Source organism: Acomys minous (assembly GCF_964271855.1).
Source record: "Acomys minous genome assembly, chromosome: 16".
In the NCBI taxonomy this organism is placed as follows: Eukaryota; Metazoa; Chordata; class Mammalia; order Rodentia; family Muridae; genus Acomys; species Acomys minous.
The window spans coordinates 6060699-6088625 of record NC_140498.1 but is presented as its reverse complement, the minus strand read 5'-3'; the positions used below and the strand labels follow the sequence as shown (position 1 = coordinate 6088625).

At 45.3% G+C, this 27927-nt stretch overlaps 1 protein-coding gene across 2 annotated transcripts in view; it reads right to left on the bottom strand.

Moving 5' to 3' along the window:
- Window positions 1-27927, bottom strand: part of DNAH9 (dynein axonemal heavy chain 9) — a 318017-nt gene that overhangs the window by 228030 nt on the left and 62060 nt on the right. For both annotated transcript variants that reach the window (XM_084761565.1, XM_084761566.1), the window contains 6 exons: window positions 21186-21408; window positions 19946-20112; window positions 8991-9861; window positions 5684-5814; window positions 5066-5192; window positions 964-1116 (listed from right to left, as the gene is read on the bottom strand). In XM_084761565.1, coding sequence (XP_084617691.1) covers window positions 964-1116; window positions 5066-5192; window positions 5684-5814; window positions 8991-9861; window positions 19946-20112; window positions 21186-21408 — 1672 coding nt within the window. The remainder of the gene's footprint in view (window positions 1-963; window positions 1117-5065; window positions 5193-5683; window positions 5815-8990; window positions 9862-19945; window positions 20113-21185; window positions 21409-27927) is intronic.

Genomic DNA, 27927 nt, shown 5'->3' with positions numbered 1-27927 from the left:
GGCTAATGTGCTAATGTGACAACAGGTAAAGGGGTGGTAGAATGCTAATCAGAGCTCATACAAAGAACCCTAAGTTGGATGGAGGCAGATTTAATCAAGTTGGTTCTCATGGGCTTGTCTACACAGCGTAGAGATGTTAGCTAGCTTTGTGCTTCTCAGTCGAATGCTTTCTGGTCTTGGTCTATGAAAAGATCATAGTCAGAATTTAACCTAAAGTTTGTAGCCACCTCCATGTAGCTGAGAACTTTGGATGGTTTTCTGATAGGAGAATTTCTCTTGGCGGGAACTTCTGAAAGACCTTGTTCAGGCCCTTATTCTTCGTGGAAATTAAGCCCCCAGGGACAACGCTTGGCTGTGTCACTGGGAATAATGAGCAGGGCAGGACTTTACTTCAATGGTGCTGAAGGACAGGGTTGGATGTAAGGAAAGAACTGTTCTATGATTCAGGTGCCCGCAGTTGGATGTGAGAGACCTGGGGATGCGGTGAGACTTCCTGGAGAACGGGGTGTACAGTCAGCTCTCTGAGGAAAAGAGCTATGGGAGGAAGTAACTCTGAAGTATATTTGAAAAGAAGAGACATCTCAGAGAAGGACATTTGTTTCTGAGGAAGGCATCTGGCTCCAGATCCCCCCCCCCCATGAGGTACTCCAGGGGGAATACCTTAACCTCTTCTGTGCTGCCAGTCATGTTAAAATCCCCTCATAGATGACTGCAGTGACTGTGTGCATTTTATTTCTCCCAGCATTAGTCTCTGCTGAGTGAAGAAATATAAATGTTGACATATGTTTTTCTTAGGGAGAAGAAGGCTCCAGGGGGCAGCTCCAGTGTGGACCCCAGTCAAGGAAGGAAAGCCCCTCTTCCAGGTCACGAACTCTAGCCTGGGGGAAACTGATGTTCACTGAATCTTGTTTGAAGGGGTGGGGGTTGGACAGGGTGTGAGGAGGGGAGGGGACTGTCACTCACCTGCCCACTGCAGTCACAGGGCTCGCTGAAGGCCACATATTCCTCTTCTTTGCTGTACATGCCAAGACTTGTCTTGGTTGGGTTCTGACTGGCATCTAACTGGAACTGCATCTTGGCCATGTTGTCAAAGAGCTTGGAAAGGTGACGTTGAACCTGAAAAAGGAAGCAATGGCAGGTGATTTGAGAAGACACACAGGAAGCTGATCACAGATGTCTAGGGCCTGACAGGGGACAACTCTAGCATAAGATAGAAGGGTGACCACCAGGCATGTGGAAGGACGGTTGTAGCAATTATGGAGGTATGAAGATAGAAGTCATGTCAACGGGAGAGACATGACCAAAGGAATATAAAACTGGTGATAACAGTGCTACCATTGTAGTCCCATTATGGGAGCCAGTGTCTACTCCTGAAATCAAAGAGGAACAAACAAGTGAAAACAAACACTGACATGTTTGATGTTTTTAACAAGAGAAATAATTATTACTTGGTTTTGCTTTCATTTAATCAACAACAATAACAACAACAACAATAAACCACAAGCTCTGTCAATCAAAAGATGGGCTGGTACAGAAACAAAGGGAGCAAACTCAAAATCAATTTTCAGCAGTATTAACAGCAGGAGCTGCTGTTTGGCTCTGCTGGAGAAGCTCTCACTCCTGGCTGGTCGTGATGCCAAAGGGACAGTTCCTGTTCAGCGGAGCATTGCAGTGCTAACAGGGCTGTGCTGTGTTTACTCTTTCAACCAGTGTTTTCTAGGAATTTCTCTAAAGGGTTCAACTGGCACAAACAATTAAATGCACTGAATGTCTGAAGGATGGCATGGAAGTGAACTAAGAGCTAAGTTCTACAGTCAAAGAGAAGAGGGTTTCTGCCACCAAAGGCAGCAGACCTCAGTTTACATGTGTGTGATGAACCCAGAGGGGCGGATCAGTGGAACAGAAATGCCCTAAAACATTGTGGAAGAAAACTGCCACGATTACAGAAGCCACTGTTTCAAGATAGGGGAAAAACCTCATCAAATGTTACAGGAAAATGACAAAATAAAGCAAATGCATAAACAAAGGCACGTTTTAAGCATTAATATAAATTTTTTATTTCAACAGACATCTAGGGTAAAAGGAATTATTGCCACTATGAGTTCTAAATCAACCCATTCAGTCACTCACACAGAGGAGGGGCTGGGAAATATTTTTCCTATGCTTCATTTCCTAGGGTATGTGAGAGGTGGATTCTTTAAAGATTTAATAGAACCAAATGAGAAGTAAATACTTAAGAATAAGTACTTGGGTACTAAAGATATAGAAAGGATGGAGGTGGTCTGACCCCTTCTACACATGGAATTTGTACAACTGTAAACAGAATGCTGATATGATATGTAATTCAAATCCACTGTGCCTGGGCTGCTGGGGAAGGAATTCAGTCTCCAGAATTAAAACAGAAGACCCATATGTGCAAAGATGATGTCCCTTTAACACCTGCTTCTTATTAACAAGCAGACTAGGAGCCGGTGGAGCTGCTGTTTGGCTCTGTTGGAGAAGCTCTCACCCCTGGCTGGTGGTGATGCCAAAGGGACAGTTCCTGTTCAGCAAAGGATTGCAGTGCTAACAAGGCTGTGCTGTGTTTACTCTTTCAACCAGTGTTTTCTAAGAATTTCTCTAAATCCAGAAGTCAGGTCTCCAAAATGCAAGGTTACCCAACACTGCTTCATTTGAGATTGTAAAATAATAGTCATAATATGACTATGATATGCAAATGTTAAAATGGAAAGAGAGAGACAGAGACACAGAGACAGAGAGAGGCAAAGAAAGACAGAGACAGAGACAGAGACAAAGAGAGCAGATTAATATGTAATAATTTCTAAGATACGTAACTCATTAAAAGAAAAAAGAACAAGGCACAAAACTAATGCCACATGCCTGCAATCTCAGTAGGAAGGGGCAGGAGGATCATAATTCTGAGGTGAGATGGGGCTACAGAGTGACACCCTGCCCACCCCAAGCCCCCAAGATCAAGTGCAATCAGGTATGTGCAGCATGCTACCTTCTGCGTGAGAAAGAATAGGTGATGGGGGAACATATCTGAGTGGGTACAAATGTGAGGCTGCCCATCTGTGCAAAGATGAACACAGGAAAGATAAATCAGGACCCAGGGAAACTGGTGGACTATGGGGACAATGGAGGGCAGATAGTGACGGTGGGGGACAGACAGAAGAAGGAGGGACACTCCTCAGACATACATGTCTCTTGACATGGTGTGGCTCTTGGAATCAAATCAGTGTTCTGTATACTAAAAGAATAAAAACAAACTACGTAGACGACTTTTAAAAAACACAAATAAGTAAAAGCGCGAGACAAATAAACCCCTTCCTACTTTAAATGAATGACAAAGTCACACAGAAGGGAGGAAAGGAGTTATGCCAAGGGACTTCTTAGCCAAGTGCTCAGGCTACATATCTTCAGCCCGAGGCAAAATTAAAGCTCTCTGAACTCATCTCAGACGTGAGTAGAGGGAGCACCCTGACATTTAGGGGAAGACACAGACTGCATGGTTGATGGCATTGGGTCTCATAGTGTGGTCTCGCTTGGAAAGCCTTCAAAAGGCAAAGCCTACAGACCCTCTGGAACCAGGAAATCAACCCTATGGAGAGGAGGACATTCTAGTGGGACTCTAGATGAGAGAAGCATGTGGGAGAATGGCAAAGTAGAAGGATCCAGAGGGTCCTAGAAGCCTACAAGTAGAACATTATGATAGGCAGATTTGGGCCCAGGGGTCCCGCTCAAACTAAGGCACCAGCCAAGGACAATACAGGCGGTAAACCTTAAACCCCTACCCAGATCTAGACAATGGACAGAACACTCTCCACAGTAGAGTGGAGAGTGGGATATTACTTTCTCACATACTCTGGTGCCTCACCTTTGACCATGTCCCCTGGAGGGGAAGACCTGGTGGCACTCAGAGGAAGGACAGCAGGTTACCAAGAAGAGACTTGATACCCTATGAACATATACAGGGGGAGGTAATCCCCCTCAGGAACAGTCATAGGGGAGGGGAATAAGGGGAAAATGGGAGGGAGGGAAGAATGGGAGGATACAAGGGATGGGATAACCATTGAGATGTAACAAGAATAAATTAATAAAGTAAAAAAAAAAAAGAAAAGATTTTACTGATCTGTAATTGATATACATGTATAGAATAATAATACAGATTTATGGGATCTGGTGTGACACTCCAACACATCTATGCAACAAATATGACCAGGTCAGGGTGGTTTTTATATGGCTGTCACTCTTGACCACAAGTGACTAGATGTCTTATCAGAATCAGATCAAAGGCATTCCTGACAGAAGCTTAACATCATGCTCCTTTGCAACTCCATTTCTGTTTCAGCAGCTTAGAAAGGGGGGTGGTGGTAGTGGTTGGTGTGGTGATGGTGTTGTTGTTGTTGTTGTTGGTGGTGGTGGTGGTGGTGGTGGTGGTGGTGGTGGTTGAGGTATCAGGGCAGGGCAGAGGAGACAGGGAGATAGAGGTGTGGCTAAGGTACCCAAGAGGAGAGAAGTAGAAGGCCACCATGGGTTAGATAGAGGGGAAGCACATGGCTGGCACAGATGGAGAATCCAGCCCAGAACGTTAGCAAGTATTTGGGATTGTGGATGGGAGGTATCTTGATAGAAGTTATTAGAAGCAGATGGCATGGGATTGAGGCAAGGATGCCATGCCTGCCCCGCCATGAAAAGTAGAGGATTGATATCTGCCCTGCCCCAGGTTAACGAAGGCTATTTTAAAATAAAACAAGTGTTTGTGTCTTAATTGATTCTGATACTACATAAAATTTAAAAACAATAGGTGGTGGTGATGGTGGTGATGGTGGTGGTGGTGGTGGTGGTGATGATGATGGTGGTGGTGGTGATGGTGGTGGTGGTGATGGTGGTGGTGGTGGTGGTGGTGGTGGTGGTGGTGGTGTGTGTATGTGTAGAAAGCTGAGGGAAGCAGAGATGCTCAGGGTAACACAGATGTGAAATGCTTGCCTCCTCACTGAGGAGGAGGCTCCTGCTGGGAGTGTCCCAGCCCTTTGGATGATCTTGAGTCTGTTACCCATTTTACCTGTTGTGGAGCTGTGCCATTGGAAAGGATGTCTAGCAGGTCAGAGGAGGACAGGAAGTAAAACCGAGGGAAGGCAAGCCTCTTGGTGTCTAGGTACTCTGCTAGTGCTTTCTCACACAGGCACAACCTGGGGGTACAGAACACGGGCTCTCACAGTTTGGTATACTTGGCCACGGGCTGCACACATATTACCTAAATGCAAATCCAGTCAGACCTCAGTGTCTGGGAATTCCTCATCTGAGGGTCTAACCACCTAAAGATAGAAAAATACTTGGGAAATTTTTTTTCATGTGTTTGAATACATCCAAATAATTTTGGTCATCAATCCCCAAATTAAACAATATTACCAGTTACAAAGCATTTACATTGATTAGGTATTGTAAATAAGCTAGAGGTATTGTGTAACCCATGAGAGGGTTACACAGGTTATATTTTGCATATATGCAACTATATTTTGCATAAGGAACTCCAACAACTGCATACCATGCCCTACTTTACCCAAACCTGTAGGCAAAGCAATGGGCAAGTATGCTCTCGCTGGCAGGTGGTTAATAAAAATAAGAGACAGAGAAGGAAAGGTTGCTTCCTCCCCACAGCTGGGGCAGCCAGCTGACCCACCTGCTCTGTATGTCCTCCAGCTTCTCACAGAGACCTGACTTGTTCGTGGCTTCCACCACATTTGGGGTTTTCTGGGCATCATACACCAACTCCCTGAAGTCAGAGTCAATGCCTTCAAATCTCTTAGAGTCCTACAGATGAAACATACAGAAAATAATCATCAATATTTGTCTTGGATTGGCCCTTGCAGTCATCTGCAGGCAGAAATCAGTCCAATCCCATTATAGAAAATCACAGCTGATCGACTGCAAAGTTGTGGAGCCCAGGCCCAGTGGATACATCTTCATCACAATGCTTGTGCCTAAGGCTCTGGGATTACTGTGGCAGAGAGTCCTGGAGCCCTACAAGAAGACCATCAAGACTGGCAGACCTGGACCCAGGCGGGGCCTGCCCAAAGTACTGTACCAACCAAGGACAATGCATGCAGTAAAACTAGACCCCCTAGCCAGACCTAACCAGTGCATTCTCCACAGTTGTGTGGAGAGTGGAGACTGACTCTGACATGAACTATGGTGCCCCTATTTGACCACTTCCCCTTGGTGGGGAGGCCTGATGACACTCAGAGAAAGGGTAAGCAGGCTATTGGGATGAGACCTGATAGGCTGTGGTCATATGGTGGGGGAGGACGTCCCCTTCTGTCACCAGCCTAGGGGAGGGGAATAGGGTGAAAGAAGGAGGGGGGGGGACAGGAAGATACAAGTGAGGGGATACCAATCAGGGTGTAGCCTAAATAGATTATTTAAATAAAAAAATTTATTTAAAGAAAAGAGAACCAAGGAGTTTGCAACTCAGGAGTTTGCTCTGAGCCCTCAAAATAAAATTTAAATGTAATAATAATGAACCTATCCATTTAGCATAATATCATATTTTTATCTAAAAATAATTTTACAAAACCCAAAACCACCACAATGAGAACATAAGTCGCAGCCTTCTGCTCTTTCAACCTCCAATTTGCTGTACTCATCTGACATAACACAACGCATCATTGTTCTACACCGGCTTCTGCGTCTGGTTTACTTTGCTCTGACAGACAGTGCAGAATCACAGAGGTTCATGTGTGTTCATGGAAGAACAAAGGTCAAAAAGCCAAATAGCACATATGATCTCTAAGGTCATGTGCACCTTGTAGTCCCCTAACAAAGTCTCAGAGACTCCCTACACTTACTCTAATTGTCCAATAAATTGTTTCTAAGTCAAATAGGCAGTAGATTGGACGTGTTTTCTTTTCTCCCCCCCCCTTTTTTTTCTTTTTGGTTTCTCAAGACAGGATTTCTCTGTATCACCTTGGCTGTCCTAGACTTGCTTTGTAGACCAGGCTGGTCTTCAATTCACAGAGAGCCTCCTGCCTCCACCTCCCTGAGGGACGGGATTATAAGTGTGCACCACTGTGCCCAGCTTGGATGATTTTTCTAGATCTATAGAAATATTTGTATGGGGGGGGGGCTGGAGAGATGGCTCAGTGGTTAAGAGCACTGGCTGCTCTTCCAAAGGTCCTGAGTTCAATTCCCAGCAGCCACATGGTGGCTCTCAGCCATCTATAACAAGATCTGGTGCCCTCTTCTGGCATGCAGGTGTACATGTAGGCAGAACACTGTATACATACATAATAAATAAATCTTTAAAAAAAGAAATATTTGTATGACCAAAATTTTTTCTCAAAGGTGTCACTATGCTGTCAAAATTATTCAGCGTCATTATTTTCACTGTGTTGTTAAAATGACCAAAAAAAAATCTCTAATATATAAAAAACATTTTGGCTTAACTATGGAACCTAGTAAGAACAAATGGTGTTAATGTAAACAGCAATCACAATGTTATGTGTTGTGTGCACTGCTGTAATGGACTTTCTGAAGTAGGTGCCAGTGTCTGTCCATATTCACATATGAGGAAATGAAGGCGTGAAGACATTACATAATTGCACAACATGGGAGGACTAGGGCTGAAGCCAAGTCCTACTGTCCGCCCCTCGGTGAACCACATCCACTGCCCAAGGAGATCAAATGACAAGAGTCATGCGTGGAGTACATTATAATCCCCTCCCAATGAGGTATTTTGATTTGACTGAAAATGAAATGGTATTAAGGTGTCAGAAGTATGGAGCCATACTTGGCATGAATGTTCAAATGAAAAGAGCCAATCAGAAAACTGGAATGACCCTGGGAGAAAATATGTAAAAACTATGTGTATAAGTGTGCAAAAGTTGGGAAATAGTCATAATAGAAGGAAACAGTTACTAGTTAGGATGTAATGTGACTTGATTAATTTCTGTTACGTTTTTGATAGGAAGGAAGTGTGGGCATTTGCATGCTGTGTGCACTAACCTGTGGCACCATCCAGAGAGCAGAGTCTTCAATGTTTTTCATAAGAGCTTCCCAAAAGCCCCCTTAAAGTCTCGCTCAAAGTCTGCACCTATGTCCTTTGCCGCTTCTAATTACACCTATTCTTCCTCGATAGCTGGTATTTAGGAGAAATAAAGTCTGGAGCTGGCTTTATTACAACCACAGTGCAGAATCGCCCCCTTTTCATTTCTGTTGCGGATGCCGGCCTTTAAGCCGCCTTACTGCACTAGCATGCTTCTGCAGGAGGAGCTGGCAAGCTGCAATGCCGGGTGGCATGGGCTTCAAGTCCTCAGTAAGGCCTGGACAACTGGTGACATTTTAGAACCGAACGCATTTGTCAGCAAAGAACTGGCTGTACTGAATGGACACAGAAGAAGTCTAGAGCCAAAGAGGAGGGATGAGGGGCCACCGAGAAAGGGGGGAGGGGTTGGTCAATGACACATTAATTAGGGCTAATGAGGAGCGGCAGACATGCGGAAGGGAATGATGCGCGCATGCATGTGTTTTAGGCAAATCTGCTGCAGGTCGTCAGCAGAGAACTGGTATCTGGCGTGCCAGTGTCAATTAACAGCTTACAGTATGGTCCTGCTGCCTGGGGAGGATGCTCTTGAACTTGCCTGGCAACAAGACTCAGTTTCTTTGAGTACTTGTGCTGTAGGACCTATGAAGTGGCTCGTGAAGAGCCATCCCTGAGCTACAGCAGCCGCTATCTTCTATCTCTTTTCCTCACTCATACTTGAAAATAAAGTTTAAATCACTCCTTCCTTTCTCTTTCACATGTAAAGGCAACTGATTGCAAGCATGTTACTGGTTTTTTTTTCTTTTTTTTTTTTTGGTGTTGGGTCAGGTCAGTGTTTGTTGGAAGTACCCTCAGGTGCAAGGAAAGGAACCCTAACACTGTTGGGATGGAATGCTCTTGCCTTCACTTGGACCAGAGACTAAGGAGCATAGGATTTCTGGGAAGGTACCTGGGGTAGCTGTGCCCGGATGTCTTCCGAGCCGATGAATATGCTCTCCAGGTGCGACCAGGTACGCTGCACCTCAAACCAGATGGCGATGACTGAGTCAGCCGTGGACAGCCTCTTCTGCCAGCTTGACACTTCCTCCAGGAAGAAAGTGACGTACTTGGACATCATGAGGTTCTGAAGCTGCACTTGATTGTCCTCCAGGACCTCAATGAGGTCCTCGTCCGACTGCAGCAAGGGTATACGGGTTCGTGCGTGGGGCTCGTACTGGAACTCCATGCTGGCCCAGGTGGTCTGCAGTTCCTTTAAGGTCTTCTCCATACCCATCTCTTTGACAGCTCTATCCACTATGCCCCGGACCTCGTCCTCGAAGTGGTGGAGCTGGAGCTGCAAGAGGTGAGCCAGGGTAGTGTCTTGATCCAAGGTGAGGCTCACACCGGTGGCCCGCATCAGCTGCTCCCAGTGCCGCTCCCGGATGGCGGGGTTCTGCAGCTCGACCACAGCCCTCAGGGAGGTCAGGGTGTTCGACACTGTGCTTTCCAGGCCCGCGAATGCATCCCAGGCTCTGAACTCCTTATCCAGGTTCCGGATGTGCCGGGCGAACTGCTTGCACTCTGAGTCCATGGCCTCCACACTGATGTTTCTCCAGCTGGTGGCCTCCCAGGCGTGGATACTGGAGGTCACCATTCTAACGGTGTCCCAGAGCTCCTTTAGCTGACAGGCCTCCTTCCTGCACTGCCTCAGCTGCTTGTAGTCAGGGACGGTGACTTCAAACAAATCAGCTGATTTGGAGATGGTGGCCATGGTGGACTCCATGTGCTGGATCTCCGAGTGCCAGGCATCCAGCATTTGATGTGGATTGATACTATCAAACCTAGAAGGCACAACATGGCCCCTTGGTAAGCAAGGCACATAGTGGGTCCATCAACTCCTGGACCCAGTAAGGCAGCATCTGCTGAAATGCTCAATATCCCAGGGCAGAGGAAAAGCTCCTAACATAGATGCTCATCTGGGGATGAATGGGGTGAGAGGCACTAGAAGGGGGAGCTTTTTGAGAACATCAGGGTGTGGGGGCACATGTCTGTCATCTGCACATTTGGAAGACTGAGGCAGGAAGATCCTGAGCTTGAGGTCACTGTGGCCTCTACGGTAAGACCTTGTCTGAAAAACCTGAAACACAACAATCATAAAAGAGAAATACCATGCTTACACCTCTTACCAAATCCAAGAAGATTAAAATAGACCTGTCATTATGTACTTCTTCAGAATTAATCTTAGGGCCTGTATCCAGGCCCCCATGAGACAGCTCTGCCTTTGTCCCCTGTAGGTCAGTGCTCTCTGCCTTTGGGTACATGTTAGCAGCATGTTAGGAGTTAGAAGCCACAAGTTTCCTCTGCACAAACATCTCCCAGATCACTTAAATCAATGTCCTAGCTAGGGCCACTGCTAAGACACCATGACTGAAAGCAAGTTGAGGAGAAAAGGGTTAATTTGGCTTATGCTTCCACATCATAGTCCATCACTGGAGGAAGCCATAACAGGAACTCAAACAAGGCAGGAACCTGGAGGCAGGATCTGATGCAGAGGCAATGGAAGGGTGTTGCTTACTGACTTGCTACCCCTGGCTTACTCAGCCTGCTTTCTTAGAGAACCCAGGAGCAATGACCCAGGGGTAACACCATTCATAAGGGCTGCTCTTACCCATCAATCACTAAATAAGACCGCTCTCTATAGGCTTGCCTACAGCCCAATCTTACAGGGATTTTTTTCTCAATTTAGACTCCCTCATCTCTAATCATGATAGCCTGGGTCAAGTTGACATAAATCACAGAACAACTGAACTTTTGCCAACTTGACACACAAACACATCCCCATTAAACCAAAACCTTCCCTTTATACTTTATCCCTAAGATAACACATAAATAATCATTAAATAAAAATTTTACAAAACTAAAAAGTCCCATATTCAGACAAATTCAAACTTTTAAAAAGTTGCATCTTATAAAATATCTATGCATCTTTAAAAATATCTAGTCTCTTTTAAAATCTAAAATCTCTGTAAAACTCTAAAATCTTTTTAAAAGTTCAAAATCTCTCAACTGTGGGCTCCTATATAATTGAAAATAAATTAAAGGCGTTCTTACTTCAACAGGGAAGAATTATGGCACAGTCACAATCAAATCTTCATTCCTTCAAACCCAGGCCCGCTTGGGTGACTCTTACACTACCAGTCCAGCTGCCAGCAAGGCACAACCTTGGCCAATTCCAGAACACAGTTTCTGTTTGCTAACTCTGAGGAAACACTTCCCAGAAGATTTCACCTCAGTCATGCCAATCTCTCCTTAATCACAGTGGATTCTTCAGCCCCAGCTCACCAGCGTCCATTGTTCCAGCAAAACAAAGGTTTTATTTAGTGGTTCTGGTCACTTGTCAATCAGAGCTGATTCTTTAGCGCTAGCTGACCCATCACCACCGAGTTCACACCAAAGGCCCAGTGGAGTCTTTGCTTCCCCCTGAACTTCGACACTCAGCGGTGTTTTTAGCCTAAAGTTCTAAAGTCCTTCTACAACCCCTTCAGAACAACATGGAAAGGCTTGTCACAGCAACATTGCATTAGCCTGGCACTAACTTCTGCCCCGGTAGGGGTCACTACTGCTATGATGAAATGCCATGACCAAAAACAAGTTGTGAGGGAAAGGGTTTATTTGGCTTACACTTACACATTGTCATCCATCGCTGAAGTAAGCCAGACAAAACTCAAGCAAGGCTGCAACCTGGAGGTAGGAGCTGATGTCAGGCTACAAGGGTGGGAGGGCGTGGGACATTGCTTACTGGTTTGCTCACCATGGCTTGCTTGCCCTGCTTCCTTATATAACCCAGGAGCAATAGCACAGGGATGGTACCATACACAATGGCCTGGGTACTCTCCCATCACTTTCTAATTAAGAAAATGCTCTACAGGTTTGCCTATAGCCAGATCCAATGGGGGCACTTTCCCAATTGAGGTTTACTCCTCTCAAATGACTATAGCTTGTGTCAAGTTGACATAACTCTAGATGGTATGATCAGAGTCATCAAGGGGTCCAAGGAGCAACAGCCTTCAAGCTTTCTCCAGTATTCTGATATCCTAATGTAGTGTCCATGTCTACAGGTGAGCTCCTACCTGTAGCCTGCATCATCATGAGCATCGGTGTCAGCATCAGCACCAGCATCAGCATTGGCATCAGTAACAGTACCATCATCAGCATCAGTATCAGCACCAGCACCAGCACCAGCACCAGCATCAGTAACAGCACCATCATCAGCACCATCATCAGCATCAGCATTAGTAACAGCACCATCATCAGCATCAGCATCAGCACCAGCACCACCACCACTACCAGCAGCAGCAGCAGCACCAGCACCAGCACCAGCAGCAGCAGCAGCAGCAGCAACAGCAACAGCAACAGCAGCAGCAGCAGCAGCAGCAACGGCATCAGCACCAGCACCAACATAAGTGACAATCAGCATCAGCATCAGCAACAGCAACAGCAACAGCACCGGCACCAGCACTGGCACTGGTATTGGCATCATCAGTGTTGTCCTAATTTAATAGGAACCACTGTGAAACTGAGTTCAAATCCCTAAATAATTTGTTCCCTTTTCTTTACTACCTCAATCTAGGCACCTTGTCCTCCTCTTGGCTATCCCCACTCTCCTCCATCTGTAAACTTTCACCATTCCTTGGGCTGCTCCCTCCTGGCAGCCTCTAATTCTGCATGTGACTTCCTTAAGCATAATACCTAGTTTTATCTCTTTGCTTCATGTTCTTTTCCATTTTTGTTGAATGCCAAAGGCATACACCCAGTTGGAGATAGCTTCTGATCCTTGAGTGTTAACACTTTGCACTGACACTCACAGGGCACGCTTCAGGGCAAAGCCTTTCCTTAACAGAACAGCTTCATGTGCAAAGGGGCTCACAGGGCAGTCACATGGTCGGGGGCATGGATGACCTGAGTTTCAAGGGGCCTCTGCCTTTCCTTCTCTCATCTCCTGTTATCTTTCCTTTCCTTTTCCATTTCCTTTCCTTTCCTTTCCTTTTCCACTGAAGGCTTTGCTTCTGTGTGCTGGCTGAGGTAGATATTTGGGGTCCTATGACTTAATGGAGAATGAATACATTCTTCTACCCTCTGGACAGGGCCTCAGAGGCTCCTCAGGAGAATGATGAAAGGCCACAAGAGACTAGAGAACTGGTGGCTTCCTTCTATGTACTGTGTATGATTGTTTACTGAGAGGCTATGGAAGGGTGGAAGGGAGGACGAGGATGCATATAGACTCCCTTTCATGAGCTTTCTCTTCTTCTAGTTGTCTCTAGAAATATCTGCCATACAAGATGGAAAGAACACCTAAGTAAACCCATTCATCTGAGCTGCTTACTGTTTCTTCCCCATCACTGTGCAGCTTAGTAACAGTCACACACACGTACACACACATAAATACACAAACAGATACACACACATACACATGCATACAAACATACACACACATACATACACTCGTACACATACACACATTCACACACACACATTCACACACACACACACACACACACCATTTCATTAGTGTCAAATTCCCTGCTTGCACGTTCTGCATGCAGCCTGCCTAATCCTTCTGTACTGGTTTTGGCTTGTGGGCTGTGGCCACCAAGACATGTGGCTGAACACTATGCACAGGTCCGGGCTAGCCTTTAGCACAGAATACTGGGGTGGTTTTCAGAGTGGAGCCAGCATCCTCTCTGGAGTTTTCCTTGCCTCCTCTGCAGCAAGCAGTAGATAATAGACTAACTGGGAGAGATAGAATTGTCTTTGTGACAGTGTTTCAGCAAGAAAGATCACCAAGGCACAAAGGATTCTTCTGCTTTTTTTTTCTTTCAGAGATGAGCTGTTGGTGTGTATGGACTCTACTTTCTCTCTAGTCTACAGGAAACTTAGAATGTGAAATAACCTATTTGGTGTTAGAACAAGATTTATGAAATTCAGACAAACTAAAAAAAAAAAAGCCTGCATCCTATTTTAATCATTATGGTGCACAATTGAGGAAGAAGTTATCCGAAGTTAAGGGATATTTGCAGTGCACAGAAGATAGTAGTATGTACTATTTTTCCTCATTAAATAAACATCCAGAAATTGACAATGGTTTCTTAAATGTGTTTTTGACATAATTTTGTTTGTTGTTTAAATTTGTGGAAGATCTTTCCCTGTGTCTGATCATGCATGAACACCAACTTGAATTAGTTTGAAAAGAATCTCTTCATGTGAGAGCAGCTAGCAGTCTCAAACATTTATAATAAATTGGGCTTTGTGACACATGCCTATAATCCTACCACTCAGGATGCTGAGGCAGGAGGATCATGAAGTCCAGCCTGTGCTATACAATGAGACTCAGTCTCAAGAACATTCCTTTATAACAACTTGTCAAGATATCCATAAACTTTACTCATGTGCTAAAAATGAAGCATTTTTCCAAATCAGAGAATGAGGAAAATTTAAGGAAAATAATATCACAGAGAAGAAGGGCACAGTGGGTCTTTGAAACAGAAATAAAGACACAAACAGTATCTTAAATTGAAGGAAAAATGTCTGCATGAATAAAACTAATTAGAGTAATTAAGTAATGGAAATGTGTTGCTCAGTCATGAGTCCAGAGAGAGAGAGGAGGGAGAACCTATTGTGATTCTTAGGAAGGAAGGTGGCCACCTGGGAATACTGACTGCAGCATGACATCTGCATGGTGGATGAAGAATGACATGTGTCCAACATAACATCCTATCAGCACACAAAATTCAAGGTGCCCACCCTCAACTGCAGTTCCCACTCCTGCACAGGCTGTGCTGCCCCATCTCAGTACCAGCATCTACCTGTTTGTTCAAGCTAAAAGACGGAGAAGCATCCCATAGGCTCTTCCTCCCACCCCCAGTTCTCGTTGATTCTCCTGTTTCACAAGCCTAGTCTTGGCCAGTGCTTCAGTTCAGGCCTTACCACTTTGATTCATGGCTCTTATAACCTCTCAGCTGAGACCGGGTCTTCAGTCTGTCCTGCTCCATGTGCAAGTAGGAGTTACATTACAGACAAATTTCCAATATCCAATGCTTTAATGTATGTCTTTTATTTTATAGTTGCAGAAAAGCAATGCTAATCTAATAGCACTGGGACTTGGGATAGGAGTTTTGTTTTCCTTTTGGGCTAGCGATAGGATTGCAGTCCAATCATGATGGCAGAGAACAGGTACCCGTAACCAGGCATGCAATCATGAGAGAAACAACTGACCTTCTGTGTCCTGCTGTGTTGCTAGCTTTGGGGTTTGGCAGGCCAGGTACATCAAAGGTTGTCGGGACAAAAGCCCACTGTATATCTAAAGGCTTCCATATGCTGACTTCTCAGCCTGGGTCATCTGGACCTCTCGGTCTACCCTCATGCCCTGGCTCCTGCATCTCAGCTGTGTTCCCTCTCACTCTGCGCCTTACACTTTCAGTCATTGTGTCTTTTTGCCCATGATTTCTTTCTATAGAAGATCCTTGCTCTCCACTTTGCTTGTTAATCCCAAACGGAACTTACTTGCCATGGGTTCAAACAACACCGTTCCCACTATGTGTGGGCAGCTTCAGTTAAAGATGGTGTCAAGAATATGTCTTATTATTTAGTTTTGAAACTATCCTTAAGGCTATGCTTTGTTGATGTCAGGGGATGTGTACTGAAAATTTCTAGTATGCTTATAGTTCTTAGCTAACTCCACTGTTGAGGCCATGTCTCATCTATACCACAGAATCCCAAATCATACAAACAAGTCAGGTTAACTGGTAAGTCAGGCAAGCTGAACCCCCATTACCCTCATGCTCCTGCACAAGGCCACTAGGAAAACATGTCTTTTTTCCTGTTGCTATTGTGCACAGCTTCTAATGGAGGGCACCTTCAGGTAGGCTTTGCCAGCTGTTCACAGGACCCAGTGGCCAGTTGGAGCCCTAACAGTTTCACTGTGAGTTGGAGCTCAAAGGATAGACCATCTAAGCCATGAAACTCCTTGGATTACCTTGGCCTAGCGAAGGTAGGAAGAGAATTCATCACAGCACCAGGAAGCTGTAAGGTCAGGAACCCTGTGCTCGAGGCCAAAGACTGAGCAGGAGAATGACAGAAGTATGGAGCATTTGTTTCAGTAGAATCTGTCACAGACTGAAAAAAAAGCAGCAAAGGGTCCTTGAATATGACAGTTCAGTCAATTATTCTGAAGCATGGGGACTCAGCTAGGAAATGTGCTGAGCTGTCCTGGAGTTAAGAACTAAAGGAAGAAGGAACATTTGACTTGGGCACAAAGAGAGAATCTAAATTTCAGAAGCCCAACTTTGCCCAGCACCTGTCAGATGGCAAAGGCCTAATGAGACACTCATTTTCTTCTTCCTCTCAAAGACGAGAACATTAGGAGCTAAGCATAGCGAATGCAGCGGGCTCTGGAGACCTATAAAGCATCAAAATGTAAAAGAACAAGAGCACGCTTGGCCACACATTTTACATACTTGCACACACCAAAGTAAGAAACAACACAAAACAACCCATATGAGTTGATGCCTGCTAAGCTTCCCTTTAGCAAGAGCCCCATGATTCTGGAAGAGAAATACATCAGAATTTCAGCAACATTTGGTGTCTCAGACTGTTGTGAGAGTTCTCTTGGAAGCAGTCTCCTCTAAAGATTCATCTGCATGTGAAATTAACAGATGTGAACCTAGAAAGCCGGCTAAGAGTGCACAGTCATGGCAGCCACCGGAAAGGAGAAACAACCACAGATAGGAAGAACATGAAATAGCCCACATGCTACACATGAGCGATGGACACCATGGTTGCTTCCTATGGAACAGTCAATGTGGGAAGATGTTCCTCTGGGCACCCATGGGATTCATTTGAAGACTTTTAAGTAGACAGCTGACACGAAGGCTTGTCTATGGCTGCCTCTGACAGGGCTGTGATGAGCGCTGACTTCTTGAAAATTAACCACCTTTGTTAGTGTTGCCGCCTTGCAATCTGAGCTCAGGTTAGAACTGAGGTTGTACACTCAAAGGAGGACTCAAAATATAAGCCTTGAACCTCGAAAGAATGGTGCCCTGGAACAAAGTTATAACCCCCTAACATAACTGTTAAGCTGCAGAGTCATTTGAAATTCTAAGTTGTTGCATGTTTGCTTAAAAAAAAACCAACAACCAAACAAACAAACAAACAAACAAACATACAGCTACTGCCCTTCAGGGAAATGGTTCTCAAACCTGGCTGCACAGGAATCACTGGGGGAGCCTCACTTGATACTGATGCAGAGGTGTAGCCCCTGAAAGTCTAACTTAGTGGGTCTTCACGCCAGGCTGGACGTTGCAGGCTTTCAGAGCTCCACACTGTGACTGTTGGACAGCATCCTGCTGCAGTGCCACAAGCTTTATATGTCCATAGTGTCCATAGTTTAGGCTCCCACTCCTGCTGGCCTCTTAGCAGCTCAGCATCTTGTGCCTTGTGGCTCCAATGATGGTGTTTAGAAGCTGGCGGCTGCTCAACCAACGTTAGATGACTGAGTGGTGAGAATGTGGCCTCGCTGGGGGTGAAGGATAAGAAGGTACAGAGGTAGACTGACCAGGAGATAGACTGACCAGGAGATAGACTGACCAGGAGATAGACTGACCAGGAGATAGACTGACCAGGAGATAGACTGACCAGGAGATAGATAGACTGACCAGGAGATAGACTGACCAGGAGATAGACTGACCAGGAGATAGACTGACCAGGAGATAGACTGACCAGGAGATAGACTGACCAGGAGATAGACTGACCAGGAGATAGACTGACCAGGAGATAGACTGACCAGGAGATAGACTGACCAGGAGATAGACTGACCAGGAGATAGACTGACCAGGAGATAGACTGACCAGGAGATAGACTGACCAGGAGATAGACTGACCAGGAGATAGACTGACCAGGAGATAGACTGACCAGGAGATAGACTGACCAGGAGATAGACTGACCAGGAGATAGACTGACCAGGAGATAGACTGACCAGGAGATAGACTGACCAGGAGATAGACTGACCAGGAGATAGACTGACCAGGAGATAGACTGACCAGGAGATAGACTGACCAGGAGATAGACTGACCAGGAGATAGACTGACCAGGAGATAGACTGACCAGGAGATAGACTGACCAGGAGATAGACTGACCAGGAGATAGACTGACCAGGAGATAGACTGACCAGGAGATAGACTGACCAGGAGATAGACTGACCAGGAGATAGACTGACCAGGAGATAGACTGACCAGGAGATAGACTGACCAGGAGATAGACTGACCAGAGATAGACTGACCAGGAGATAGACTGACCAGGAGATAGACTGACCAGGAGATAGACTGACCAGGAGATAGACTGACCAGGAGATAGACTGACCAGAGATAGACTGACCAGGAGATAGACTGACCAGGAGATAGACTGACCAGGAGATAGACTGACCAGGAGATAGACTGACCAGGAGATAGACTGACCAGGAGATAGACTGACCAGGAGATAGACTGACCAGGAGATAGACTGACCAGGAGATAGACTGACCAGGAGATAGACTGACCAGGAGATAGACTGACCAGGAGATAGACTGACCAGGAGGGATGCGCACAGGGCTTCTTTACGCAGAGGTCTGGCTATAGGAGCGACTGTATATGATTGCGAGATAAGATCCAAAGCAGCTGGAAAAGAGGATGTCAATTTTCTTCATCACAAAGAAATGGAAAATGCTTGAAATGGGGGAAAGCCTCACAATTCCAAATTGATCTTTACACAGAGTATAAATAGGACAAAGCGTTATGCTGTATCTCAGAAGACATGAAAGTATTACCTGCCAACTAAAATAGATTATTAAAAGATTCGGCCCAGACATGAGACTTTCTGTGCTAAAACTGAAACAGTGACCTACCAGGATGGCTGGACACCAACACACTGGGCACAGCAGTCAGCACTTTAAACAATTATCTTGTTAATTCCAGTATTAACCTATGAGGTAACTAGAGCACAAATAGCATTAAACAGCCTGATGGGATATTGACACTAGGACCAGACCTGGAGAAATTTCCTAGTCCTTCCATGTGCTTCCTACATTTGGAGATTTCTAAGTCTAAAGCCATAGCAACAATCAAACAAACAAAACAACAACAACAAAACCTCAGCCATGGGAAACAGACCACAGTGCAGGGGCCGAGAGGGAGAGAGATCCCTAGCTATTCAGGCATGGCTTTGCCTTTAGGGCGAGACCTGGAGGCCAAGCAGAGCTTGGGAAGCTGATGCCATAGACCAGAAGTATACTGCAGGGCACACGTGAGTGGTGCCGCCTCTCCCAGGGTTGATTTGTTTATGCTGGCAACGGAGATGTTCCACGAGAGTACCAAGTGCAGAGCAACGTGTCCTCAGACAACACCTTTGCCAAAATCTTAAACTACCAAAATGCCTTCCAACATTATGTAAACATCCTAGCGGCAGCCAGTTTTAAAAATACGTGTGTATGCGACACACACACACACACACACACACACACACAATGTTGATATGTGTTTTCTTGCAACCACTTCTTAAGCCCAGCCAAAGAATCAAAGGAATCAGAATTCTTACATAGGAAATCCTACTCATTTTACTGTAATTCCTTTACAAACTCCTACAGTTCCCTCATTAATCTGGGGACATAGGAAGTTTCTAAGTCTTCCTTAAAGGGAGGGTGGTTGTCTAGTCCTTGGTCACTCATACAAGTGGAACCAAGACTCTGCCCACCTCAGGACAGCACTGTAACTACAGGATGTACAAGGACAAGGGGGCTGGGAGGTGGGGAGGGGTGGGGGAGGGACTGTTAATAAGCCTTTGTCTGCTGCAAGAGCCAAAGCATAAACCCAAGAGAAAGATCACCACCCTGGTCCCTACCTGAAGGGTGCTTCTTTGCGGAACCTCTCCTGGAACTGCTGCTGCTCGGCGTCGAAGGCTGAGCAGCGCTGGCGGAGGAGAGCCACCTCGTTGGCCTGCAGAGGGGCCACCTGCTGCCTCACAGTGGTGGCCACCTTCTTCATGTTCTTCCACTTCTCGGGAAGTTCCTGTAAAGGACGAGTGAGAAGGCTCGCATCGTTACTGCTTTCCCCTCCCCTCCAGCCTGAGAGTGCACACCGCCACTCTGCTTCCATCCCTTCTGCAGGGCACACTGGGATGGACTGGCGCCATTTTTAACTCTTCCTCAACTTAGCATTCCAGTTGTCTTCTCTCTCCACAGTCAGCTGCTTTCCACTCAGCAGTACTCTTCTCCCCTTCGCCCTCTGACCTAGTAACCCTTGTCCTTTTCTACAGTCCTCAAGGGTGTTTGTTTGTTTGTTTGCTTGCTTGTTTTGAGGTTTTCCCCACCTCAGACCTTCTTAGCTCTACTAAGACCTGATTGTTTTCCTCAAATCAAATAAATGGCTCAACCCTTTGTCAGAGAGTAGGGCAAGGCACGAATTATATCCTAGTTAGATGGTTTTGTTTTTTCTTTTTGTCAACTTGATACACATCAGCATCATATGAGAAGAAGAAACCTCAACTGAGAAGTGTCTTCATCAGATTGGTAAGTCTGTGAAGCATTTTATTGATTAATTATTGATAAGGAATAGCCCGTTGTGGGTTGTACAAATGATACTGTATGGTATTTTTTTTAAGTAGTCTGAGCAGGCCAGGGAAGAAGCCATAAGCAGCATTCTTCCATGGCCCCTATTTCAGTTCCTGTCTCGAGATTCCTGCCTCCAGGTTCCTGCCTCTAGGTTCCTGCCTCCAGATTTCTGCCTCTAGGTTCTTGCCTCCAGGTTCCTGCCTCCAGGTTCCTGCCTCCAGATCCCTGCCTCTAGGTTCCTACCTCCAGGTTCCTGCCTTGAGTTCCTACCCTGACTTCCCTCAGTGATAGAGTGTGACCTGAGAGTTATAAGGTGAAATAAGCCTTAGTCTGGGCTATGTAGCAAAACCTGGTTCCAAAAAAGAGTTGGCCTGTCTTTAAATCTGGGATAAAATTGGTATGCCACTACAATTTTCAGTATTTAATAATTTCCCCCACTTCTTCACTTCTTCTGAGCCCACCTACCACCCCCTTCTGAACAGCTAAGACTCTCCTTCTGCGTCTTGTAAAGGAATGGCCAGACGCACTGACCTCCAGCTGCTTAAAGACAGATTCTGGCAGCTCTTGTTCATAGGACTTCAGCAATTCGATCGTTTGCCTCAGGGGCTCAAACATGTCATCGGTGCTGCTCTGCCGCTCTTTAAGGGTGACAAGGTGTCCCATGATCTCAACCAATCCTTGGAAATCTCCTTTCTCCACCTTCTTGAGCAAACCACTCTCGGTGCTCCTTATGAATGCATCAAGGTCAGCCAGGCTGGATGAATACAAAACACAAGGCCAGTCTCCTTGAGCTCCTTAGAGGAAGGCTGTTGACATCTCTAACAACAGCTATTGTCGCAGAAAGCTCACTGTGGGCCTGGCACTTGGAGGGACTAATCTTGTGATTAATGTGGCTTTCTTCAGCAATGTACATGTTATGAAAGATGAAGGCACCCCTGGCCCCTCAAGAGATATGATACACAAACGCATGTGTGCTTCTAGATAGGATATTGGACCAGAAAAAGTATTTGAGTGGGGCAACTTATGTTAAGTCATGATAGGTCTGTGTATTACTTACTACTCCTACATTAACAATAACTCGTGGCCTGAAGTGTGGCTAGACAAAATGTTATCATTTGGCAAAGTCAGGAAAGCATAAACAGAAAATTCCATGCTGTTTTTGTAACTTTTGCTAAGTCTGAAATAATTTTAAATCAAAAATTTAAAAGGCAAACATGAAGGCTGGGTGTGGTGGTGCACACCTTTAGTGCCAGCACTCGAGAGGCAGGCAGATGGGTCTCTGTGAGTTTGAAGCCAGCCTGGTATATAAAGTGAGATCCAGGGCTACACAGAGAGACCCTGTCTGAAATAAAAACAAAACAAAACAACAAAAACAAATAAACATACACAGGCAAAAATGTTATTTCCAAAGTCTCTGTCTCTCTCTGTCTCTGTCTCTCTGTCTCTCTCTGTCTCTGTCTCTGTCTCTCTCTCTCTCTCACACACACACACACATACACACACACACACATATACACACACACACACACACACACATACGCACACATACATGAGTCTGATTTTCACAGGTATTAGACATGTCACTATGGCCAACACATTTAACATCCCAGGCTCTTGGCTTCCCCTTCCTGGAGGATTGGAAGGCTCATCCTCTCTTACTAGCTGTTATGACAGTCAAGTGAGATATATTCTGTGATTCAGCAAGGGTTTGGCGAGCATCCATTAGGAGCCCTACCAAGATTCCAGGGACTGAGAGTAGAGTGATAGAGGAGATGAGGGAAGTCCCTGCACTTACGAAGCTTGTGTAAGAGCAGGGAGAGAAAGGAGGAAGCAAACAATGGCATACATGGCACAGCTTCACACAGAGTGGAGTGACATTGGGGACAGTCAGGATGAAGGGGTGGAGACACAAGTCAAGACTTGATGTGATGGGGGCCAGCCAAGGCTTTTCTAGAAAGGATGTACTGAGCAGAGAAGTGAATGGATAACGGAGTAAGCCACAGAAAGGCATGGGAAAGGAACCCCAGTGGCAAGAAAGACATGAACAAAGGCAGCGGGGGTTAGTTAAATTCTGTGTGCTTGAGGAAGGCAAAGTCAAGGTGGTAGAGGCATAAGAAGAGAAAGAAGTGTAGAAGAAGGAAAATGTGGTGAACAGGGACCTTGATGACTTTAGTAGGCTCAGAGCCTATTCTAAATAAAAGAATTCTGAGGACAATATGTGACTTCATTCATGCCTACAGACAGCTCTGCTGCTGGACAGTAGACTTTGAATGGAGGTCTGCTGCTGGGGACAATGACCTTGGTGGTGGGGAGACAAGCATGAAAGGCAAGAGGAGCATCTGGGAGAGGTTGTCACTGACAGATGGTGGCACTGTTGACCTGGAGGGTACAGAAGAAGTCATCAGATTCAGGATGATCCTGCACACAGAGCATAGAACCAGTCAATGGGTTGGATGAGAGCCATAAGGGGATGGTGGAAACTTCTAGTACCTTGTAGCAGTGACTCAAATGATAACACCATTTACAGAGGTAAAGAAAAAGCCGGTAAGGCTGAGTTGTATTGTGGGAAATGAGCAAGGAATGTCTTGAACTCCTAGGGGAGCTATCAGCCAGGTGTGATGGTTAGAACTGATTGCCAGCTTCATGGGACCAACAGTCACCACAGAAACAAACCTCTGGGCTGCCTATGAGAAAGCATCTAGATTGCATTACCAGAAGTAGGAAAACCCATTCTAAAAGTAGGCAGCACCATTGCATTTGCTGGGGTCCTGGACTGAACAGAAAAGAAGGGCTAGCCCAGTGCCAGCATTCACCTGACTCTACTTCCTGGCTGCAGATGCACTGTGGCCAGCTGTCTTACAGGCGCCACAGCTTCTCCACAATGATGCTCTATACCCCTTCTCAAACTAGAAACCAAAATAAAGCCCTTCAGTCAGTGTTTCTCAACTGTGGGTTGTGATCTCTTTGGTTGGTGGGGGGAGGCAGAGGGGGTGGTGTCAAATGATGTTTTCAGAGGGGTCTCCCAAGACCATTAGAAATATAAGATACTTACATTGTGATTCATAACAGTAGCAAAATTAAGGTTATAAACTGATTGCATGGTTGAGGGTCACAGTGTTAGGAAGGTTGAGAGCCACTACCTCAAGCAGCTTCTTGTCAAGTACTTGGTCACAGCGATGAGAAAAGTAACTCTCACAGGCAGTTACATATACTCCTGCTATTTTGGAAAGATGAGGCTTAAATTATAAGGCCAGTAGCTATCAGCACTTAGTTTCTTTGTGCCATTTTGGCACAAACTTTCATCAAGTAGCCTCTGCGGACTTGGAGTTTATGATTCTCCTGCCTCAGTACCCCCAGTGCTGAGATGACAAGCATGTACCACTATGCCTGGCATATAGGTATTTTCAATCAATCATTCAATTAATGAAGGTGGTGCTGGAGATGAAACCCAGGGAGCCACACATGCTAGGCAAGTGTCTACACCTGGCCTCCATCACCAATTCTACAGACATTTTTAAAGGACCAGAAATGCCCAAAACAGTAGAGGTAGCCAGAGGAAAAAAAAAAGACCAAAATGGAGGGGTTAAGGAATTCCAGTACTTAGAGACCTCAGAGACACACTGAAGCCAGCAAAAGAGACCAGGAAGACATAGCTGGTGAGGTGAGAGAAAAACAAGAAGAGAAAGCAACTGTGGTGGTTTGAATGAAAATGGCCTCATAGGCTCATGTGGAATGACATCATTAGAGGGTGTGGCCTTGTTGGAAGTGTGTGTCACTGGGGATGGGCTTTGAGGTCTCAGGTACTCAAGCCAAGACCCAGTGTCTCACTTGCTCTTCCTGCTGCCTGCTGATGCAGATGTAGAACTCTCACCTACCTCTCCAGCACCATGTCTGTCTGTGTGTTGCCAAGTCCCCACAATGGACTAATCTTTGAGTTGTAAGACAACCCCCAATTACATGTTTTCTTTATAAGAGCTGCCTTAGACATGGTGTCTGTGCACAGTAATGGAACACTGACTAAGGAAGCAAACACGAGGGCCATATGAGGGCACAGGGAGGCAGGATTCACTGCTGATCAGCAGAAGAGAGACACGGATGCAAATGGCCCCAGGGATGACCATTTGAGGATTCCTGATGACTTTGACAAAAATGATCTCAGTGACTCGGCATAGTGAAGCCTGGAAGGAAAACAAGGCAAGGAACCATAGGCTTTTATTTCTTGTGCAGTCCACATGACGATATGAATACCTCTTTGATGGAAAAACTGAGACACTTAAAGAGATATTTCAAGTCAATTAGCAGTACAGCCAAGCGTGACACCTCGAGCTTGTAATCTCAGGGTTCAAGAGGCTGGGGTGTAAGGACCTCTGCTAATTTAAGGCCAGCTCACTACAGAGTGAGTTCAGGCTAGCCTGGGCTACAGAGTGAGTTGAGGCCACTTTGGGCTGCAGTGAGACTGTTTCTCTCTCTGTGTTTCCTCCCTCAATACCTGACTGACCTGTGAATTAAAACTTATGGAGGCAGACTGGTCTCTGGTAGACGTGAAAGCTGCTCGTCCCAGCTGTGGCGCCACAAGAAGAGCACAGGCTGTGGCCAACGCTAAGGGCAAATGCGAGGCTCTTCCCTACGTGTGATGAGAACTCTACAAGGGGACGTTGGAGAGGATGGACAAAAGTAATATTTGAGGAGTGCTGGGCTCCACAAATTTTCTTACATTTCTGAAATTCACTAGACAGTATCAAGAAAGACAAAACAAACAAGCAGAGCAGAACACCAGCCAGAATAAATATAAAGCAAGCCCACGCATGCTTCAGCATGAAACTTCAGGTTACCAGAAGAAGGAGAAGAGGAGGCGGGAAGGGACAGGAGGGGCAACCAGTTAGTAGCGAAAACACAATAGAAGCCAGGACACAGTGGGATAATATTTCAACAATCGGAAAGAAATTTGACTTTTTAAAAATTTCTTTCACATTTTTAAAAAAACAATAGGAGCACAATAAGTACGTTTAGATGAAGAACAGAGTCCTTCCAATAGACTGTCTGCTAAAGGAACCACTAACAGATACACCTGAGGCTGTGACAGCATGGATCTAGATAAAACAGAACAGGACAGTGAGGTCCAGGCTCGGAAGCCTAGCACCTGCTGGCATATACAATCCTGGTCTGATTCCCAGCAATACAGGAAAAAAAAAACCCTATGTAATGTTTCATATAATATTCAATTTGATGGGTGAAATATATATGTTTTCCAGGCATGGTGGTGTGTGCTTTTAATCCCAGCACTCAGGAGGCAGAAGCAGGCAGATCTCTGTGAGTTCAAGGCCAGCCTGGTCTACAAAAGCCAGTCCAAGGATAGCCAAGGCTGCAGAGAAACCCTGTCTTGAGAAACAAACAAACAAACAAACAAACCCTAAAATATTGGAAAGTGATCTACATGACCAGAAATAGAAGGATACATTTTGATGTGTAAATAATAGAATGAAATTCTCTCTCTCTCTCTCTCTCTCTCTCTCTCTCTCTCTCTCTCTCTCTCTCTCTCTCTCTCTGTGTGTGTGTGTGTGTGTGTGTGTGTGTGCATGTATATGTGCATGTGATGCTGGGAATGCAACCAAGGAAGTTGCACTTTAGCCCTGAGGTCAGTTTCCCAACCCTCTGCACTGGTTTGGAGGAGAGTGACAATACCAATGCATTTATCCATTTAACAGGGCTGGTTAAAACAGCCTTCAGAGCTGTACAATAGTATAATAAGTAAGCTAGCAGAGGCAGGAAATGGAATATAGAAATGGAAAATAAAATGTTCAACCTAACAAGCAAAGAAGAAGAGATTGTTAAAAATAAAACAAATAGCACCCAATAAAATGCTAGAATTAAACTAAAACACAGCCCAGTGAGTGTAGTGAAGAAAGCCGCTATGCAGGGGGAGCATGCTAACAGTGGCTTAAACTTTCAGTGATGCCCATCATAAGGCCCATCATCTCCTAATCGAACTGCGTGGCGAGGTTGAAAGCCAAAGGATCATGAGATGCACCAGGCAAGCAGCAATCTGAGGAAAGTTGCTTTAGCTACGCTAACGTCCAACACAGCAGACTTTATCTACAGAGACACAGCCAGAGTGAAGGAGGGCTCTGATGTCCACTTAAAGGTCTGGTATATAAGAATATATAATAAGTCAAGTGCTGTAGACTCATACAACATGGGACAAAGAGATGGAATCCCACAGACAGTGCAGTCAGTGTAGATCACCTCAAAGCAGGAGGCTTGAACCGGGTGAGCTCAGCAATTGGTATATTAAGCATAAAGAAAAAAAAAAAGCAATCAGGAGTCAGCAGATTTCACTAAAACAGTTAACAAGCTTGAACAAATGGCAGGGGGGCATAGAACATCATGCCCATTACTGGATGCACTCTCTTCACCCATGCACATAACAGGAAAGCTGACTGTAGCACGTATGTCAGACATCAGGATGCTCCAGAAGCATGCCATCACCTGTATCACAATGCAACTCAGAAGTAAGCCACAGAGCAATTGGGACAAACACCATTAGGATGAATGTTAAACATGTTTAGAAGTAGATCGTTATGAAATTATTATATAGTGAAAGTCAATGTGTAGCTAAACCTCCACAGGAAAAAAAAGCATCCATCTTAAGGCAGCAAAGAGATAGGAAATAAACACAAAGGAAACAATACTTACATGAAATAATAATACATTGGAATAAATGCCAAACTATAACAACAAAATCGATGAATGTGTGAAGTAGTCATTTGTAACATGAATCAGGAAAGGAGCCAAAGAGAGCAATCAGAAATCAATAGAAATGTAAGGCCTGGAACAGATGAATCAAGATGAAGTTGTACACTTCGTAACAGTAATCTGATGACTAATGTGTGATGGACACATTTATAGAAAGTAGGCTTAGTAATGACTAGAAAATCTTCATATCTCTATAACCATTAAAGAAACTGTAGTTTAAAATCTTCACACAGAGAAAATGACAAGCCCCAATACCTTTATAAAAAATTTAAATCAGACTTCCAAGGACCAAAGGATTCCAACAGCACACAGCGGAGAGCCGAGGAATAAGCAAAGAGAACTGAATCCTAATTTGATTCATGAAGCTGGACAAATCTCAAAACCAAAGGCAGTGTGAAAGGGCCAACAAGAGGCAGGCGCAGGCTCAGGCACAGCCGTGCTAAAGGATTTGTATACAAGCTCAACCCAGGGTCAGAGTAGAAGCGACACATCCTGGTGGGCTTACCCCAGCAACACTAGG